This window comes from Pelodiscus sinensis, chromosome 15 (assembly GCF_052426305.1).
Source record: "Pelodiscus sinensis isolate ZL-2025 chromosome 15, ASM5242630v1, whole genome shotgun sequence".
Classification (NCBI taxonomy): Eukaryota; Metazoa; Chordata; order Testudines; family Trionychidae; genus Pelodiscus; species Pelodiscus sinensis.
In genome coordinates, this window is record NC_143066.1 from 28,259,428 (window position 1) to 28,278,760 (window position 19,333).

General features: G+C 42.5%; 1 protein-coding gene across 3 annotated transcripts; it reads left to right on the plus strand.

The window, feature by feature from the left end:
- Nucleotides 1-1,929: 1,929 nt before the first annotated feature.
- Nucleotides 1,930-18,606, plus strand: GET4 (guided entry of tail-anchored proteins factor 4). 3 transcript variants are annotated; one of them, XM_075899555.2, is made up of 9 exons: nucleotides 1,930-2,209; nucleotides 8,969-9,047; nucleotides 9,624-9,705; nucleotides 10,721-10,870; nucleotides 12,587-12,680; nucleotides 14,717-14,857; nucleotides 14,938-15,013; nucleotides 15,412-15,484; nucleotides 17,282-18,606. In XM_075899555.2, the coding sequence occupies exons 1-9, from the start codon at nucleotides 2,052-2,054 to the stop codon at nucleotides 17,368-17,370; spliced, it is 942 nt and encodes a 313-aa protein (XP_075755670.2). In that variant the 5' UTR covers nucleotides 1,930-2,051; the 3' UTR covers nucleotides 17,371-18,606. The 3 variants fall into 3 exon arrangements, with proteins under 3 accessions (XP_075755670.2, XP_075755669.2, XP_014436375.1); XM_075899554.2 differs by having other exon boundaries at nucleotides 1,935-2,209; nucleotides 12,542-12,680; XM_014580889.4 differs by lacking the exon at nucleotides 1,930-2,209 and adding an exon at nucleotides 7,132-7,274 and having other exon boundaries at nucleotides 12,542-12,680.
- The last annotated feature ends 727 nt before the right edge of the window (nucleotides 18,607-19,333 follow it).

Below are 19,333 nucleotides of genomic sequence, written 5' to 3' on the forward strand. Positions count from 1 at the left end.
CCTGCTCACTCTCCACCCACACCCTGGGCCCCCAGCCTGCTCACTCTCCACCCACACCCTGGGCCCCCAGCCTGCTCACTCTCCACCCCACACCCTGTGCCCCCAGCCTGCTCACTCTCCACCCCACACCCTGTGCCCCCAGCCTGCTCACTCTCCACCCACACCCTGGGCCCCCAGCCTGCTCACTCTCCACCCCACACCCTGGGCCCCCAGCCTGCTCACTCTCCACCCCACACCCTGGGCCCCCAGCCTGCTCACTCTCCACCCACACCCTGGGCCCCCAGCCTGCTCACTCTCCACCCCACACCCTGGGCCCCCAGCCTGCTCACTCTCCACCCCACACCCTGGGCCCCCAGCCTGCTCACTCTCCACCCCACACCCTGGGCCCCCAGCCTGCTCACTCTCCACCCACACCCTGGGCCCCCAGCCTGCTCACTCTCCACCCCACACCCTGGGCCCCCAGCCTGCTCACTCTCCACCCCACACCCTGGGCCCCCAGCCTGCTCACTCTCCACCCCACACCCTGGGCCCCCAGCCTGCTCACTCTCCACCCACACCCTGGGCCCCCAGCCTGCTCACTCTCCACCCACACCCTGGGCCCCCAGCCTGCTCACTCTCCACCCACACCCTGGGCCCCCAGCCTGCTCACTCTCCACCCCACACCCTGGGCCCCCAGCCTGCTCACTCTCCACCCCACACCCTGGGCCCCCAGCCTGCTCACTCTCCACCCACACCCTGTGCCCCCAGCCTGCTCACTCTCCACCCACACCCTGTGCCCCCAGCCTGCTCACTCTCCACCCCACACCCTGTGCCCCCAGCCTGCTCACTCTCCACCCCACACCCTGTGCCCCCAGCCTGCTCACTCTCCACCCACACCCTGGGCCCCCAGCCTGCTCACTCTCCACCCACACCCTGGGCCCCCAGCCTGCTCACTCTCCACCCCACACCCTGGGCCCCCAGCCTGCTCACTCTCCACCCACACCCTGGGCCCCCAGCCTGCTCACTCTCCACCCCACACCCTGGGCCCCCAGCCTGCTCACTCTCCACCCCACACCCTGGGCCCCCAGCCTGCTCACTCTCCACCCCACACCCTGGGCCCCCAGCCTGCTCACTCTCCACCCACACCCTGGGCCCCCAGCCTGCTCACTCTCCACCCCACACCCTGGGCCCCCAGCCTGCTCACTCTCCACCCCACACCCTGGGCCCCCAGCCTGCTCACTCTCCACCCACACCCTGGGCCCCCAGCCTGCTCACTCTCCACCCCACACCCTGGGCCCCCAGCCTGCTCACTCTCCACCCCACACCCTGGGCCCCCAGCCTGCTCACTCTCCACCCACACCCTGGGCCCCCAGCCTGCTCACTCTCCACCCCACACCCTGGGCCCCCAGCCTGCTCACTCTCCACCCCACACCCTGGGCCCCCAGCCTGCTCACTCTCCACCCCACACCCTGGGCCCCCAGCCTGCTCACTCTCCTCCCACACCCTGTGCCCCCAGCCTGCTCACTCTCCTCCCACACCCTGTGCCCCCAGCCTGCTCACTCTCCACCCCACACCCTGGGCCCCCAGCCTGCTCACAAATCAGAAAAAAAAATCCTGTGTCAGATCACGTGTCCTGATTTTTGGTTTGGAAAGTAGGGTCACTCTGTGCCCTGGTCCTGCGCTCACGGGGCACCGCTTGGCTTTGTTAAGATGGGAGGTGGCTGCAGGTGAGCTCACAATTCACCTCTGCTCAGCCCCTCCAGCGCAGCCAGGCTGCACGCACCGCCTCGTGCTACAGTGAATAGGAAGAGGCCACGTTCCAGTCAGAGGGGAGCAAACGCAGCTGAACAAGTCCCACCAAAGCCATCTACCCCCCCTCCCCCATCATCTCTTGGCCCCGCCCAGCGCTGCGTGACGCCACCGCGAAGCTGCGCTGCGGGCACTGGCCCGCCCAGGCTGCCGTCTCGCTCGGTGGGCGGGGCTGACGGAAGCCGGCCCGGGCAGAAGGGCCTGTGTGTAGCAGGCAGCGGCGGGGCCTGGCCCGTGTCTCTCCGCCCGCCCTCCCCGCATCCATGGCGGCGGCGATGATGGCGGAGCAGGAGGCCGCCAAGGGCGGCGGCGGCGGGCGGAACCGGGGTGGGGTGCAGCGGGTGGAAGGGAAGCTCCGCGCCAGCGTGGAGAAGGGCGAATACTACGAGGCGCACCAGATGTACCGGACTCTCTTCTTCAGGTACAGCCCGGCCACCCTTCCCTGTGGCCCCTTCCAGAGCCTTCCGAGCGCGCACACTAGCCTGCTGCCTGCGCGCCCGGCCCGTGCGATTGGCCGCGCGGCTTGCCCGTCTCGTGCGTTCGCCCGCTGATTGGACGAGAACGGGGAGGCGCTCGCCGTGCAGGGCAGCGTGAAGTGCGTAGGGGGGGAGGCGGCTTGGAGGGGAAGGGGGTAGAATTCTCTCTACGCGCCCCCCCCCCCAGGTGTCCGGCCTTCTCCCCCCCCCCCCTTCGAGAGCGCCGAGGGGAGCTGCAGAGGCAGAGCGAAGGGGGCGGGGCCGGGGGCTCTTGGCGGGGGGAGGTTAGTGAGGGGGGGGCCTCCCCAAAGACAGATGTTAATAGGGGGAGGCCGGCGTCTGTTGCCTTGGGACTCCCTGGCCAGCAGGTCTGGAGACTGGCCCCCCGTTTTGTCACCCACACGGGGCCGCGGCCACCCGCGGAGGCTGGGGGCTGGGAGCTGACGATCGGGGTCGCGCTCCACCCCAGAGCGAGTGGCCTGGGAGGGGAGGCAGCGGACGTAAGATCACGGTTTAAAGGTTAACAGGCCAGGGGCTGTTCCCCCCCCCACCCACCCCGGCCAGGCTGCAGTGGACCCCCGCCTGCAGCATGGTGGCCCCGGCCGAGCTGGAGCAGCCGGTTAAGGGGTTACCCTGGTAAACATGCTAGGAAGGCTGCTTAGCAGGTGATCAGTTAACTCCGTACATCCCTTCTTGCCTAGCTCTTCACCACCAGTCAGATGTGGCATCATGGGGGCTGGATGCCTTGTGGAAGGGCCCCCTACTCCCATGGGGCCCTCAATTTCTCCCATGTTTGTATTCTACTGCTGTGTTAGACTGTCATCTTGCACTTCTAGAGAGCCCCATGCAGTCTCAACAGAAATTGGGCCCAAAAGCAGATGCCTCATTTTCTCATTCTTTTCTGGCTGTTTAGCGTTGCATATAGGCTTGCCTTGGAGCAAGCAGGATTGGAGAAGATTCCTTGCTTATTTTTTCTACCCTGTTCCCCACTGCACCTTCGTATGCCAATTTGCTCCAGCAACTTGGCATCCTAAGGCCAGTCCTATCGGAAGGGGGTCTCCACTCTTTCTTTAACCAATAGAAAGAGAGGTGATGTTGCACCTTTTCTATTAAGTAGCAGAGGGGTAGCCGTGTTAGTCTGAATCTGCAAAAGCGGCGAGGAGTCCTGTGGCACCTTATAGACTAACTGAAGTGTAGGAGCTTAAGCTTTCCTGGGCAAAGACCCACTTCGTCAGATGCACCTGATGAAGTGAGTCTTTGCCCACGAAAGCTTATGCTCCTACACTTCAGTTAGTCTATAAGGTGCCACAGGACTCCTCGCCACTTTTCTATTAAGAAAATCATAAATGGATGTTACATTATCCCTCTTCCACCTTGTCAGTTTCTTCCATTCCTTTCAGGGATACTTAAAGTTAAAAGGATGAGGTTATATTTTCAGAAGGATTAAAGAATGTGAGTCCATGAGGAGTAGTTTCTTGTCAGATTTCAGAGAGGTAGTTGAATTAGTTTGTTTCAGTAAAAACAACAAAATCTGGTGACACCTTAAAGACTAACCAATTTATTAGGATATTGGAGCATATGCTTTTGTAAGCTATAACTCATTTCCTCAGATGCAGAAGAGAAAGACAGGAAAAAAGTTATTTCAAGGTTAACTATATTAAAACAAGCTGCTGAAGGACTTAATTGACATTTGTAAAGGACTTTGACATCCCCAGATAGAAGAATAGTAGGACAGAGTGTTTATTATTATTATTGTGATTGAATTAGTAGTTCTTCAATAAACCTCATGCTAGATAAAGAAGTTAGCATCTGGTAGTTACAGATATTCTTAGTAGCTGTAAACTTTTTTTGTGTCCTTTGCTCCAAAATGTTCTCCTTTTCAATCATATTATTGATATGTACAGTGTGCAGATTTAGTCAAATCTGCTTTTTAGGGCTGTCATAAAATTACAACTTGAATTTAAGAAACAAAAAAAAACTTTGATCAAATGTTTCATTAAAGTACACTCAAATCTTCCATTTGAAGAGTAAGAATTTAAAATGTGCCTTAAAATGCATCTGTAGTGAGAGAGTCTCTCTATACAGATCTGCTTTTAATCTCTAATCAGATGTAATTCTAGTTTGTGGGTGTCTGGATTCTTGTGACATTGATGGATTATCAAGCAGAACTTGATTTGAGGACTCTTTAAAATATATTGATATCTCACCATGTTTAGTGAACTTAGGAATTTTTTGGTTAAAGTGGACACCTCCACATTTTGTGTCTATTGGGATGCAAAAAGTTAATTGTGAGCATGACCCTAATGGGTGGTGCTTATTAGTTCCAGTTAACTGGTGGGTGCTGGAGCAGCTCCTGATCCTTTGGTCAGGCTGGAGCAGCCCCTCCTGCCCATTCTCATTAAACAGTTAACCTATTAAACAGGGTTTTACGTTCCAATTGCCTACTAATGAGTAACATAACAGGTCTGCTTTATGGTGCAGTACTTGTACTATATTACTACTTTAAGTACATGGCAGTTATAATATTGAATTGTCATCTACTGTGTAAAACTTTATTTTTAAACTCTTTTTTGCATTTAATATTAGTTTGTGAAGGAGTCTAGATACATCCCTACTGAGACGTAAGTGACTAGTCACTATCCAATAAGCAAAAGCTTATCAGATAGTCAACTAGTCCCACAACTAGTCGCTTCTTCCCCCATCTTGCTGCCTTTATCAGAGGGAGCAAGGAGGGAGGGGAACCAGGAGACAGTGCGGCCATCTCCATGGGAGACGGGGGAGCAACGGGGACCAGATGGGAGCCAGAAATCAGCTGATTCCCAGCTCGCACCCAGTCTCAGGTGCTGCAAAATGTAACAATACATCTCCACATATTTCTGTTGACACCATCTACATCAACATAAAAAGTTTCTTTTAATTTTGTCGCAGAAAAGTTTAGGTTATAACATAGTGCTTTTTACAATTTGTGTAAGAAAAACAATTTTCTTTTGTAGTAATTTGAAAATGCAATAAATTTTCTGTCCTGAGTTGAACCCACTAAATTAATTTAGTCAGGCACAACAAAAGAATAAGGAGACATTCAATCAAATGAAAAAGGGGCAAATTCAAGAATAATAAAAAGGAAATAGTTTAACTGTCAACCTTTCCACAAGAATTCAAAGGCCAAGAATTTATCTGTGTTCAAAAAGGAATAACACTTAGGGATAACAAGAATATCTAGAGTTGTTAGAGTTAGTGCTAATAAATTTTGGAAGAGATTCTAAATTTTATGGTTTAAATCTTTCCCTAATAAAGATTAGGATGAGACCTACTGATGGTCGACAAATTATTAATTTCTCCCTGCTTTGGGGTTTTTACACCTTCCACTGATCATACTTGCTGTTGTTGGAGACAGGATAGGTGGAGTTTTGGTCTAATCCAGTATGGAAATTCTATAATCCTATGATATACTTGGATCTCGTTATTCTTGTAGGTGCTGACTAGTTCAGACACATCTAGGTTTCTGACTTTTGAAATTCCAAGTCAGACTTCCAGGTTTAATGTCAGAGTGATAGTCACATTGGCTTGTTTTTTATTAGTGCTCATGGACACTTCATTTAATCTGCATAAGACATTGAAGTCTCATTTATATAAATGTTTCTGTCCATTTCCACATTTCTCTATTCCCACACCACTGTAATCTATAACAATGGAAAATCTTATACAAGTAAAGGAACAAGAAGTATTATCAATTGACTTAATTAACATGCCAGAGACAGTCCTATTTTGTTTCCTGTGTTGCTTAATAACTTCAGTTGTGATCTGGAGAGTGACTGCAGTATCATGAAATAAGAAATTATATTTTTAAAGGATTTGAAGGCTAAACTTAATCTTATCTTTTGTAATGTACTGATTAAGGATGCTAGCTTATAATTGAATAACCTCATGAAATTTCACTGGTTATGTGACTGTTCAGTAGCCCCCGGTAGTGGGGCTAGCAGCCAGTGCACTCCTAGTCCCACTCCCGGAGAGCCTCCTGTAACCCCACTCTGCTGCCTCTGTATTGGAGGTAGCAGTGTGGGTGGCAGGTGGGAGTCTGTTTGCCAGGGAAGCAGACCAGCCTCTGTAAAAAGCAGGCCCTGCACCACAGACAGATGCTGCTCCATGGCAGCCTCCCCTGTCCCTATGCTGCTGCCTCTGATAGAGGTATCCGTGCAGGAGAAGAAGGGGCAAGCAGCACTGGGAGCTGGTGCTGGGGTGGGGGGAACTGGTTTTTAAGTTTAAGGGAGGGGATAGGCTGGTCTGCGAAGCCAGCACGTGTGGGGAACTTACTTGAAAGCCGTCTTCCTGCACATATCAGCTCCAGCCTGCCCTCCCCTTCCTCCTGTCTCTGATACAGAGGCGGCGGGGAGGGGGAGTGTGTGTAGTTGACGAGATTAACCAATAACCCAAGGTTTATCGGTTAATTGTGTAGTTGGTTTCACCTTGACAACCCTGGTGCTCATCCTGTAACCAAAATAAGCCTGCACAGAGAATTTCACTGTTACTCTGCAAATATGCACCAATTTTATCCTGATAAGAGTAATGCAGTATATTAGTTGTCACAACTATTTTTTAAACAATTTTCATTTTAAAATGGTATTATTTTATTAGTGTCTGGTCTTCAAAAGAAGGGATTTAACTGAATTTTTCAAAGACACAGGATTCCTAATATCTTCCATTTATGGTTGTGTGCTTAATGGTAGTTTATTTTAACTTGTAATATATTGCTTAAAATAAAATTGCTACAAACATAAGTGGTTGTATTTTCTCACCTAGTGATAGGTGTATTCCTGATATTTGGTCTTTTATTCCACAGGCAGTGACCTTGAAAGGCAGTGGTTTGAGGGAAGTAGAATAGGAGCTAGGCACTGAGAAAATTCAACAATACAAGGTTCTATCAATATTAATGGGTCTCTAGAGTCCATTTAGCAGAAGGTGGTTAATCAGTGCACGTTTGCTTGTAGGAGGAGGAACTGCAGTTGGAAACAGGTATTTTTGTTACAGTAGTTACATTGTTACAGTAGGTTTAAGAAATAGCAGTCTCTTTTCTTCTGATGTATTTGTATGAAAGCTACAAACATAGTGTAGCCATTACTCAAAATATAGGGTAACAAAACCTATTCATACAAACCTATTCATCCATTCAGAAAAGGGATCCAATAGAGTCCATAAAAAGCCTCTATAAAGGTGGTCATATAAAGGCACTCTTTTAATTAAAAAAAACCATGCATACAAACCTAGAACCAGAATAATTTGGAAGGCATAGTTTGATCAAATAAAAGTTAAATTACTGGAGCATACAGTTAAATGTCAATACTTCCAGAATTTTATTTAAGTAATATAAGCCTCAGAAATTTAACTGGGAGAGCAAAGATCTTAGCACAAAAGAAGTGATTTCTGATCTTGTATCTATTTGTGTGGCCAAAAGATAGGAATCCAGGAAGATCAACTTAAAGGTAATCTTGTCTCAGATGTTCTGTGGAGCACTCAAGGCTACTTAAACCAATGGCTAATATCCTTAGTGTCTTGAATGGTGATTGCACAGCTGACAAATGTTCTAATCTAGCATGAGGAGAAACAGGCTTTGGAATTAGAAGATGTTAAAAATAATTCCTTGTTTCTTCATAAGACTTCTTTTACCATGTGTATGATACATAGCATTTTTTATTTAGAACTGAGATGGTCCAAGACCTTTAGCTGTAGACTGGAGTGATTATTATGTCCAGGAGATTACAGTGATGACAGTGTGGTGGTAATAACCGCATGGCAGCAGTTTGGAAGGAAAGGTGGTTTTGTTTTTCTCACTTTGAATTTTTACATTTGAATGATGAAGCTATAAGCTGAGTTGTTGAACAGTTGGGTTTTGAAGTGACTTTATAAGACTGTATTTGCTGTTTTTGTAAATGGATGTAAGGGACTGTTCAGATTCTTTGGAATATTGTGTGGTAACTCCCTAATTGCTGTCACCTTTGTAGACCCTATCAAAATGTAGCTAATTTGATTCTATAAAGGATGATTGTATTTACCATGTCCTCTTGTGTAGCAGCCAAAAGGGGTAATCTGGGGAGAAGAGAGTTAATAGAAACTGGGAAAGAGTTGAATGGAGAGGTCTGTGATAGGCAAGCTTGTCCTTGTCAACTGTATGTTAGTGCTGTGTAGCATTTATACTGAAAGCACTTTAAACTTCCATTTTTAATTGATGTAATAGGACATGCTGGAGACTTTCATTTATTGTTCACGTAGTTGTTGTATGTATCAAACCAGCATTTTGGAGCTGTTCCAGGAGATTAAGAACATTAAATTGTATTTTTAAATATTTTGTTAACCCAAAAGTGATAATGTGATGTTCAAAAGTTCCATTATAATTCTTTGTTTTCATATGCTTATAACTTTTAATCAGCTCTCCTTTTGGGTGATGACTAGGAAAAAGAAATTTTAAAAATATTTATAAAAAGGTCCATTTATATACGGTTTGCCTTCTATGCAACCAGCTTTATTGTAATTTTCATTTGCCCATACATTGATTTTTTTTTAAATACAAACATCTTGTCAATCTTTGTTTCACCTTATGTTTTCAAGCAGTATTTAATTACTTTCAAATTCAAGTGATTTTGAGTATGTGGAAAACTGTCATTTAATGGTACTTTGTGTGTCAATTTTTTGTTTTGTTTTTTTAATTGCAGATATATGTCCCAAGGCAAACACGTAGAAGCAAGAGAACTGATGTATTCAGGGGCACTGTTGTTCTTCAGTCACAGCCAAGTAAGAAAACTTTTTAATTTTTTTTTCCAATTGTTTGGGCAATGATTGGTGAATCATTAGTGCAAAAAGTTTTAGGCTAATAAGCAGTCTTGGGGCTTGTCTACAATCAGGCAATTAGAAAAGCTAAGACAAATCAGCTAAGATCCAGAAGCAGTACCTAAGTTAAAGCACCTTTGTGTAATGTTAGTTAACTTAGTCCTCCTTCAAGGAAAATTTGTCTTAATTTTCCTGACTGTCCCCATGTAGACAAGCCTTTGTTGTAGGAAGTTACTGTATAGTCTTTTCCCAGTGCATGCAAGTCTGCATAGCTCTGAATTCAATCACTTGTAGAGACTTTGACATACATGCGTGTCCACACTGCATCTGTAGCTTGTCAGTCATGCTGTATTTTCATGCAGGTTTTTGGTTTACTTCATTAAATTACTAATGTTTGTGAGTCTAGAACATGATTAATTGTCCATTCCATCTAAAAATTATCTGCCTTTCACAAAATTCTTTAAGCATTTTTTGATATTTTTTTTTCCCTAGCAACTGACAGTTACTTCACTAACTGTGTTTTTTGTGCACATTTTGTAGCAAAACAGTGCTGCTGATCTGTCCATGCTGGTTTTGGAATCCTTAGAGAAATCGGATGCAAAAGTAACAGATGAACTACTAGGTGAGATTATCTCGTGTTTAGTTTGACCAAGCTTAACATGTATTTGTACTTCAAGAAACTTGTGTTATCAGAAATGTAATATTCTCCTAAACCTTCAATCCCTTTCATTGTGCTATGACTTATGGGCTCCTTTTTTGCTATGGGGTTAATTTAGTTCCCGAAGTGACACACAGACAAAACTGCTGGAAAAATAATGGATTCTCAGTAATTGATGTGGCTCTAAGCATACAGACATACTTTGAGAAAACATCACTATGTTTTGTAGGTGGAGCATGATTTTTGGCATTGTCCTCTCCCCACAACAGGAGCGACAAGTATTGTCTGCACAGTAATTGACCTCTCCGCCGCTTTGATGGACAGCGGCTTCCTATCCAGTCAGTGTGGTGATGTGTGCATTGCCCGCGGGTCGGCCATTTTGTCAAAGAAACTTTGCTTGTCGGACTGTCTGATTCGGTAAGCGTGCAGTTCGTAAAGCCCTTCTTGTGAGCTGCCCAGCTGGAAATCATATGAAGAGTCCCTTCCACATCAGCTGCTGTTCTAGGGATCTGCGGACCAACTGGAGAATGGGATAGGGATTGCACTTTGTTTCCATAGATTCAGTCTGGCATTTCACTCCACGGTCCTCTGACAGCCCTGCTCCTAATTACAGGCTTCCCGTTCCTGATGTTTCCTATGACTGGTGTGCACCTTCCTATCTGAAGCCTTGTCTCCTAATTGGAACTTCTTGACAACAGAGGAACATCTGTCCTAAGCCATGGGACGTGGAAAGCTGTTCCTACCTAGTGCCAGTTACTGGGCAGAGTATGGTTTCTGGCACTGCAGCGGAGAGGTCAATTGGATGTTACTGATTTACAGATCTAAGATTGACTTTTACAAATGGAAGTACATTGTGCAAAGTCACTCATTTAAGAACAACAACTAATCATTAAAGATGTTTTTACAAAGGTTTACTGATAACAGGAGAAACTCTGCTACATTTCTGGTAATGTTAATTACATATTTGTATTGCTTTTAGAAAACTTGGCTAAAGTATTTAGCTTGATGGATCCAAATTCTCCTGAGAGAGTAGCTTTTGTGTCCAGAGCACTGAAATGGTCCAGTGGTGGATCAGGGAAACTCGGTCATCCGAAATTACATCAGTTATTAGCCATCACGTTGTGGAAAGGTAGGAATAATTGTTTTTGAATCATTTTTGTAATACTAAAATTAAAATATTTTAAGATATCAGCAACGTAAAAGTAAAAAATGGAAATATAAATTTGTATATGTTGTGTAAGTTAAAATCGTTTGACAAACCTATTGCAGAGCACAGAGTGAGGTTTCCATCTAGTGTTCTGGTAAACCCAGGCTAATCCCAATAAAGGTTAAAACACCTCCAGTTAGAAATTATTTCAGTGTTTGCTTAAAAAAAAAAACCTGGATAATCTAGCCAGAGACAATTTCAGCACATGACAAGACTTCTAGTGGTCTTTAGATTTTTGACTTGACGTCTATATGAAATTGAGCTCTGACCATCAGACTTATTTAACATAACCAATCCCCTTCTTGGATTTATAGTGAAATATTGTGGTTTCATTATGTGTGAAATCAAATGTAAAATGTTGAGATAACAGAGAGGTGGGTAAAAACTCTGAAATTCGTACATAATTTATGGCTGAATAAGATGTCTTATGTACAGTATATACAAACATTTGAGAATAATTGAACAAAAAGTCACTTTCTCTGATGCCCCATGGATCTTTATCAATACTAATATTGTAAGTATATTTTCTAACAAAACAAAATCAGACCTGCTCTTCTGCAGCCCTGAAATTAGGCTGTAAGTCAAAAATAGTAAACTTTATCCCAGAGTCAGAAGTTCAGACTGCCTTTGTTTGTTTGTTTGTGCGATGTTATTTCTCTGATGTAATTGTGAGAGTTACTGGTTGGCATTTGACTGGTATTGCTGTTGTCAGCAGCTGAGTGAGAATATTTCTGAAGCATTAGGGTTGGGTTTTTTTTAACGAAACTCCAGAAGGAGCACAGACCTGATAGACAAAATAAACAGCATGCACTTACATTGAGTGTGCTTACTCTGGAGCAGATGACTTGCTATCAATCCACAGATTAGTGTGTGTTTTCTTAGGTCATATCTTTTGAGACTTTGATTTGAAGAAGCCTGGATTATTAAAAAGGGACTTTCAGGTTCAGATATAAATAATATCATGGCTTTGATTTAGTATGACCATTGAGTCTTGCCTGAAACTAAGTTGTAGTAAATCTTTTTATTTTCTGTTCTCTTCTGCTACAGTAGAGAAATTAAGTTTTTTGATAGTGGGAATGGGTCAGACTAAAATTCTCTTCACGCGATTTCAGGATATTTGTAGAACCCTGCAAATTTGTGGCCTTCTACTTTATATCTGCAGGTATCAGCATTTGCAGACTGGGGTAGGGAGACACATATCCACAGCTCATTTTTGTGGATACAGATGCAGATATAAATGTTGTATCTGCACAGGACTCTCTAGACTTTTGAATATAATGTGAAACTTCTTCTCTACTCATCCTACTACTATTGGTAGTCAAGATTGTAATTTGGCATATTTGAGGAGTAAGATGGATTTTTATATTGGAGAAGCAATGTCTGAATACAAACAATTTTAAATTACCGATTCAAAATTTATTTAGGATTTATTTGCAAAGACAAATTGCGGTTTCCTTGAATTTGTTGTATGTACCCATCATAACTTCCATTACCTATCTGTTTGGAAAAGGAACAAGCCTACCAAATGTTCTTGAATTAAACATAATAAACGGATTTCTTAGCAGGTGTGTTCTTTTTGTCTTTCTTCTGTAGAGCAAAACTATTGTGAATCTCGGTATCACTTCTTACACTCCACAGATGGTGAAGGATGTGCTAATATGCTAGTAGAATACTCATCATCCAGGGGATATTGCAGTGAGGTGGACATGTTTGTAGCTCAGGCAGTGTTACAGTAAGCGTTCAACATTTATTTGTTATAAAAGTGTTTGTTATAAAAGTGTTTGCTGTGCAAAGTGTCAGATTAAACTACTTGCATTCTGAAGTCTGGTCTCAAGTTAACCAGGTTAACTGAGTTAAAGGTATTTTTTGCAAAAAATCATAAAAAGAATAAAGTTTTAGTTTTTTAGGGAATTAATGAGAGAAACTTTGTGTATGGATTCAAAGATTGTATGTGACCCACTCCCATAACTTGTGTTTAAAAAAAAAAAAAGTGAAGGTGTGAAATCAGACTGATTATTGGGAGAACTAAACTAATTCATCTGAATCTGAAAATAGCATCCTCATTGTTAAAGTAAAAGTTCTCCTTATAAGAGGCTATATTAGTGCCCTTATGTTAAAAATGAATTAATCATTTGCAAGATCCTGTTCTTGTTGTCATAACTCCTGAAAGCCTGACACTGAAATATGTCCTTGCCATTATTATTCATGTCATGGTGGTGCCAAGAGGCCCAGATCGTTGTTGTGGGACTACACAAGCCAATGTAGTCCCTACCCCCAGAGCGTCAGAGTTCCCTCGAGCATATTCAATGGCATTTGTTGAATTCTTCAGTGAGTAGAGTTCCTGCCAGTTTCCTAAGATCATATAGTATTTATTGCAGAGGGAGAAATATATCCATTTGCAAACCTGCATAATTGTATATGTCAAATACTTTGATTTTCTAACTTTGACTGTCAGTTTTAGTTCTTTTAACTAACACGCTCTGAAGATGATCAGGCTGCCTGATTCTAACTGCCTGTGAAAATGGCTCCTTTCTCATCTGTCATCTCTAACTTTTTAATTATAATAAGCATCTTATGTGGCGAGTTGGACAGGTTGGAGCAGTAGTTGCTTCTGTTACACTGAAGTATTGCTTATACCAAGTCTTTCTGCATTTACAAGTTGGAGAATGTTGCAGTAAACTGGAGCAGTTCCTTTATGGGTTTCCAGTATAGGCAGAGCAATTCTATACGATGAAGAGAATTTGTAAAGGTATAATATACCAACCCATATTTATTCAACTTAATCTTTTACTGACCTAGATGGGTAGGTAGAATAAATCTTACAACATATGTGGATTTACCACAAGCTATAATCTTACATAAAGTTGATGTTGTAACTTCTTGGTTGGCTGTGAATAATAATGAAAAAAAAAATTTTTTTTTAAAAAGCCCACAATGCCTGATTCAGGAACAGAGGCTAATACAGACCTGAAAACAAATCTCTCATTGCACCTTAATATTTACCACCAGAGGACAAAGTTCCCAATAAGTTTTTGGGTCTTGCAAAGACTATAACTAGAAGTAACTTGACATTACTCAATAATCTGATTTTGGTCATCAATCTGGGGAAATGCTATTTGAGAATCTGACTGTATTTACTTAAGATACGACTTGTAGACATTTAGACTCACTGTGGACAGAATTTCTTTGATGTCTTAGTTCTGAATCTATATCAAGAGTAGAAAGGAAGTTTTTGTCATTCAAGTTTAACAGATGCAGACTAAAAGAGGACGGTTATTTTAGAGACCAGGAAAAATGAGGTATCCACTTAAATTAAAATGTACTTCAACGGGATAAACTTTTGGCCATAGGAAAGAACAGCTCCAGTTAACCTGTATAATACATAAAAAGAAGCACCTATTATAATATTTCATGTGCTTCTGCTTGAGGTTGAATAAAGTTGACTAGATTCCTGTTTTCCTTTAGATTACCTATCTAAACTAATAGGGTAATTCTTGTGAATTTGCAAATACATCTGGTTTTCTTTAAAGTAGCTTTAACAATTTTCTCCTTGGCTGATTTTTTTTTTTAAAGCGGGTGCTAGAACTCTTCACTTTTAAAATAGAGCTTCTGTTAACAGGCTGATCAGTTGATATTAGCATGATGTTGCTTATTTAAGTTAAAGTTATTGGAAATCAGATTGAACATTAGACCTTTTTTTCTTAGTTTAAAAAAAAATTCTTGGAACTTCCAAACACCATTTTACCCTTTCATTGTTTACTCTTTCAGATTTCTCTGCTTAAAAAATAAGACCAGTGCATCAGTGGTTTTTACGACATATACACAGAAACATCCTTCAATAGAAAAGGGGCCTCCATTTGTACAACCATTACTAAATTTCATCTGGTTTCTGTTACTGGCTGTTGATGGGTATGAATTCTTATTCCTTTGTTTTTAATTCTTTTTCATTTTGTGCGAAGATTACATTTGTGCTTTGTTTCCTTTTGTAGAGGAAAACTAACAGTATTTACAGTATTGTGTGAACAGTATCAACCTTCGCTGAAAAGAGATCCCATGTATAATGAAGTGAGTAATCAGTACTTAGTTCTAATTCAGCCCAATGGAACTGATTAAATAATGCCTTTTCAATGTAACACACATGCATACTGCATTGTGAAACCTAATAAAATGCAACAGATGACTCTTGACTCTTAACTCTTCTCAGGGTTTCATCAAATGAGACTAATAGTTACCATGCAAATTTAGAAAATTGCCTTTAGATTTAGAAAATTGCCTTTTAAGAATGCAGTTATGGTGATTCATTAATATAAAGCACATCGTCTTAACTGTGTGGCTGTTTGTAATGGTTTCTCCACAAATTGGAGAGAGCTGTGTTCCTAGAATATTATAGGGGTTGACTTTTCTTATTTTAGTGTTTTCATACATGTTAAAGTATCTAACATCTATTTTGTGTGTCATTTTAGTACCTAGATAGAATAGGACAGCTCTTCTTTGGAGTTCCACCTAAGCAGACATCATCCTATGGAGGATTACTAGGTAATTTATAACAAAGAACAGTCTATGGATGCACTGTCTAATTTTGTTGGAAATAGTACTTGTTAATGGACTATTAGTCACCAATTATTGTATTTGGCCTAATTTATTAAATCAAAATTAATTTATGTACACTGTCTTTGTCATAAGTAAACATAGATAGTATTAATCACAGATATAAAATCAATGACACTTGAAAAATACATGGATTTGAAATTTATAAAACACTCACGAGCTTGAGTACCTGTGGAAGTATTTGTGGGACTGGAACCTTACAGAGAAGTCTAATATTTTTCAGAGTAATGCTTGGGTAGTAAATGTTGGTTTATTCATGAGGAATTCATATTAATACAGAGTTTTTTCCTACAAAAGTCTTATTTGAAATAGAAATCAGAATATCAGTTACTGAGTACTACTCACATTTTGGGTTTTTTTTTAAATATCTGAATAGAACATATTATACCACACTGTACAAAAAATGGACTACAATATTTTCCCATACAGAAATTAGCTCTTAGAAACTACTTTGGTTTATAATTAAGGTTGCATGTCCATCACAGAGGCCACAGAAATTAGATTCCATGATTTTTTGTGACCTCTGTGATTATGCAATGTTCATTGTGGCTGGCCCCAGGGCTGCCTGAGTGCCGCTCCAGTTTTGGTGTGGAAGGAGTTTCAGTTTGGGGTGTGGGGCAGCCTTTGGGAGGGAGGGGGCTCCCCAGAAGCAGTTGTCACATTCCTGCAGCATGTAGGCATAGAGATCGGGGCTGAGCATGTTGCCTTTACCTGGAGGTGCTGCCCAATGGGGCACTGCAGAGCTGGAGCTCATGGCGAGGGCAGCATGTGGACATCCACTGGCCTTCTCTCCTAGGAGCTGCAGGGATGTGCTGGCTGCTTCTAGGGAGTTGCGCAGAACCTGGTAGGGAGTCTGCCAGCCCCTCTACCTGCCCTTCCCGGCTGCATACCATTGCTTGCTGTGCCTCTCCCTACCCCCTCACCACCAGTGGAGGTCAGAGGCTGTGCACCACTGCTTCTGGCCCCCCAAACCAGCTAGGGTCCTGGGACACTCCTGGCCTGCCCTCCTCTCCCCCAAAAAAGCACCCGTGATCCCCTGGCCCAAGTTCTAGTTAATGGTATATGGACAGGTCATGGGCTCTGAATTTTTCTTTGTCTGTGACCTGTCCATCAGATAGAAGCAGCAAAGGGGGGGAGGGAGGGAAAGAAGGAGTATTTCAAAGTAGCAACGCCGCACAGCTAAGCTGGCTGTGCAGCGCTGCCCCTTTGAAACGCTGAAGCAGCTTTCAGAGGGGCAGCACTGTGGAGCCCAGGGTCAGCTGGGGAGTCCCCCGCTGATCCCGAGCTCCATGAGGATGCTGTGACTTTGAAATGCACAAGAACCCCCGCTGGTGCTTCTTGTACATTTCAAAGCAGGGTCGCAGTGTGCAGCCCAGAGTCAGCAGGACTTCCAGCTGGCCCCGGGCTGCACACGGAGTTCCTCATTCCTCCTTTGAAATGTACAGGAGCCGCAGCAGGGGCTCTTGTACATTTCAAATGAGGAATGCGGAAGTGCCTATCGATTAGTGGAGTAGTCAATGGAAATTCTATCGACTACTCGACAAGTCAATTAACATCAGTTTAACATCTTTAGACCCTACTGTGAAACTACTGTAATTTGGGGAATGCCTTGTCTATTTATATTTTTAATTATCCATTCCATTACAGTAACAAACTTCAAAATAAAAAAGTTTATTCCACCAGTTTTCCAAAACTAAAATGTAGCTATCTTGTATTTAATTATAGGAAATCTTTTAAACAGTCTGATGGGCACTGGAGAAGATGATGATGCAGAAGATGGTCAAGAAGATAGCAGTCCTATTGAACTCGATTGATTTTTTTTTTTTTCGTTAGGAGCTGCGTGAATTTGGCAATTTGATAACTCAAAAGACAATTTCAGAATTTGAGTCCTGCAATTGTTTCTCAACAACTAAAAGAGCTTCTCTGTTCTGTTAAAGAAGGTTGCTGAAATGTTTTATGATGTTTGGTCTATATTATTTATGTAAAAAAATAGCTGAAAGAACTGATTGGAAAGATAATCTGACTTCCAATATGCTGGCTGGTGGTTTTGATTAAGATATATAGTCTTCTACAGTTTCAAATGCAGTATTCCCTTTTTTGACAATAACAAAATAAAGGATAAGCATTAGTTTGTTGCTTTACGTTTTTAAACCCGTTTTGTTTTAGTTTATGAAAAATTCTTGATCTATGCCATCACTAAGAAATGTCTTGAAAGGCAGAGGAACTAGTAGCGCTTCTCTCTAAACCCAGTGCCATGGTATTTCAAGACAGTCCAAAGAGTGTAATTAAAGGTGCACGCCCATGACACTTCGACACACACCTCCCTAAATTCATTCCTGTCACAGGAATTAGCAAAATGTGCTGTGTATCTAAAATCAGTCTCCAGGTCACACCATTCGTGAAAAAAATCTTCCTTTACAAGTTCACCTATCCTTTCACTAGAGTGGATCATTTGAATGTAGATTGGCTGCTATTGAGACCATAATTTCTTAGCCTTGTTTTATATGTAGATATTCAGCAGCTAATAAACCTACTCCATCACATAGTTTTCTTCTTTTAGAGTAGAGCCTTTTTTAGGTTTAGGTCTGTAATAGTGTGTAAAGGTGACAGTTTGTGGTTTTGTTTTTGTAATCAAACAAAGCCAGTACCTTTTTTGTGATGAGGCACATGGAAATCTTTGAAACAATTTCTATTTACAGAAAAGGGATACTGCAAAACTATCAGTTCTTTATGATACAATATTTATTTTTATTGGGTGGTTGATTCATTTAACACTTTATGTAAAAAAAAAATAACCACAAACTGTGCATTAGGCATAATACTACATCTTGTCTCCTTTCAATGCAGTGCGCCACGTGATAGCTGTATGATTAAAAGATGAAATCGGGGAAACACTTTATTTTTTCACATCTAAAATAAAAGGCTTAGATTAATACACAGTGATCATGCATGGGGGGAATAATACATTTTTATTTACTGTAAAAAAAAAAGAATTTAAAGGAGGACTTTGTGTTAATTGTTGAGTATTAAATAAATACTTTATACTGGGATCTGCAGCACTGTTGCTTTTTGACAGTTTTACCATTGGAGATCTCATTTTTAAGGCATTTTCCCTCAACATAACATTGATTATGCACTTCTCATCGTAAGCTGTGAATAATTTCTGCAGTTCTGACTTGCTTCATACATCCAGAAGTCAATAATTCTTAGTCACAAATAGTTACGGGATATGATTGCTCCAAGTATAGACTGACTGACTTCCTCAAATTGTCAAGCAAGCAATAGGATGTTTGTGTGTTCATGCTTTTTAGGAGTCGAGCGCTGCTTCTCACCATTTTCTCCTCTCACCTTGATTAGAGTTGGTGCAATGGGAAGGAATCCTGCCTGTTTGATGGTCTTGGACAGCAATCAGCCTTCTGTTTGCTGAAAACTTAAATGTGTATCTCTGAAACGTGGATCAGGAAAACTGCAATACACCCTACATTGTAACACAAATCCTCCTCACAGCAGCATTCTGAGTGGCCTGGGAAAAATGCTTCAGAATCATATTCTTGGATGGTAGTTTTTTTTGCTGGCTGAGAGATGCAGTCTGTGACTGTTTGAGGTAGTTGGCTCTTTGGGTGGATCTGGGGAGACTCTGAATTTCACTCTGTATGACTCCTTTATGTACAGTACGCCTCCTCATGGAGCGGGAGCTACCCAACCTATTCTGAACAATCCAAAGTTCTGGATAGTCTATCTTGGGTATCTACCAGAAACGGAGTACATCTGCAGCAT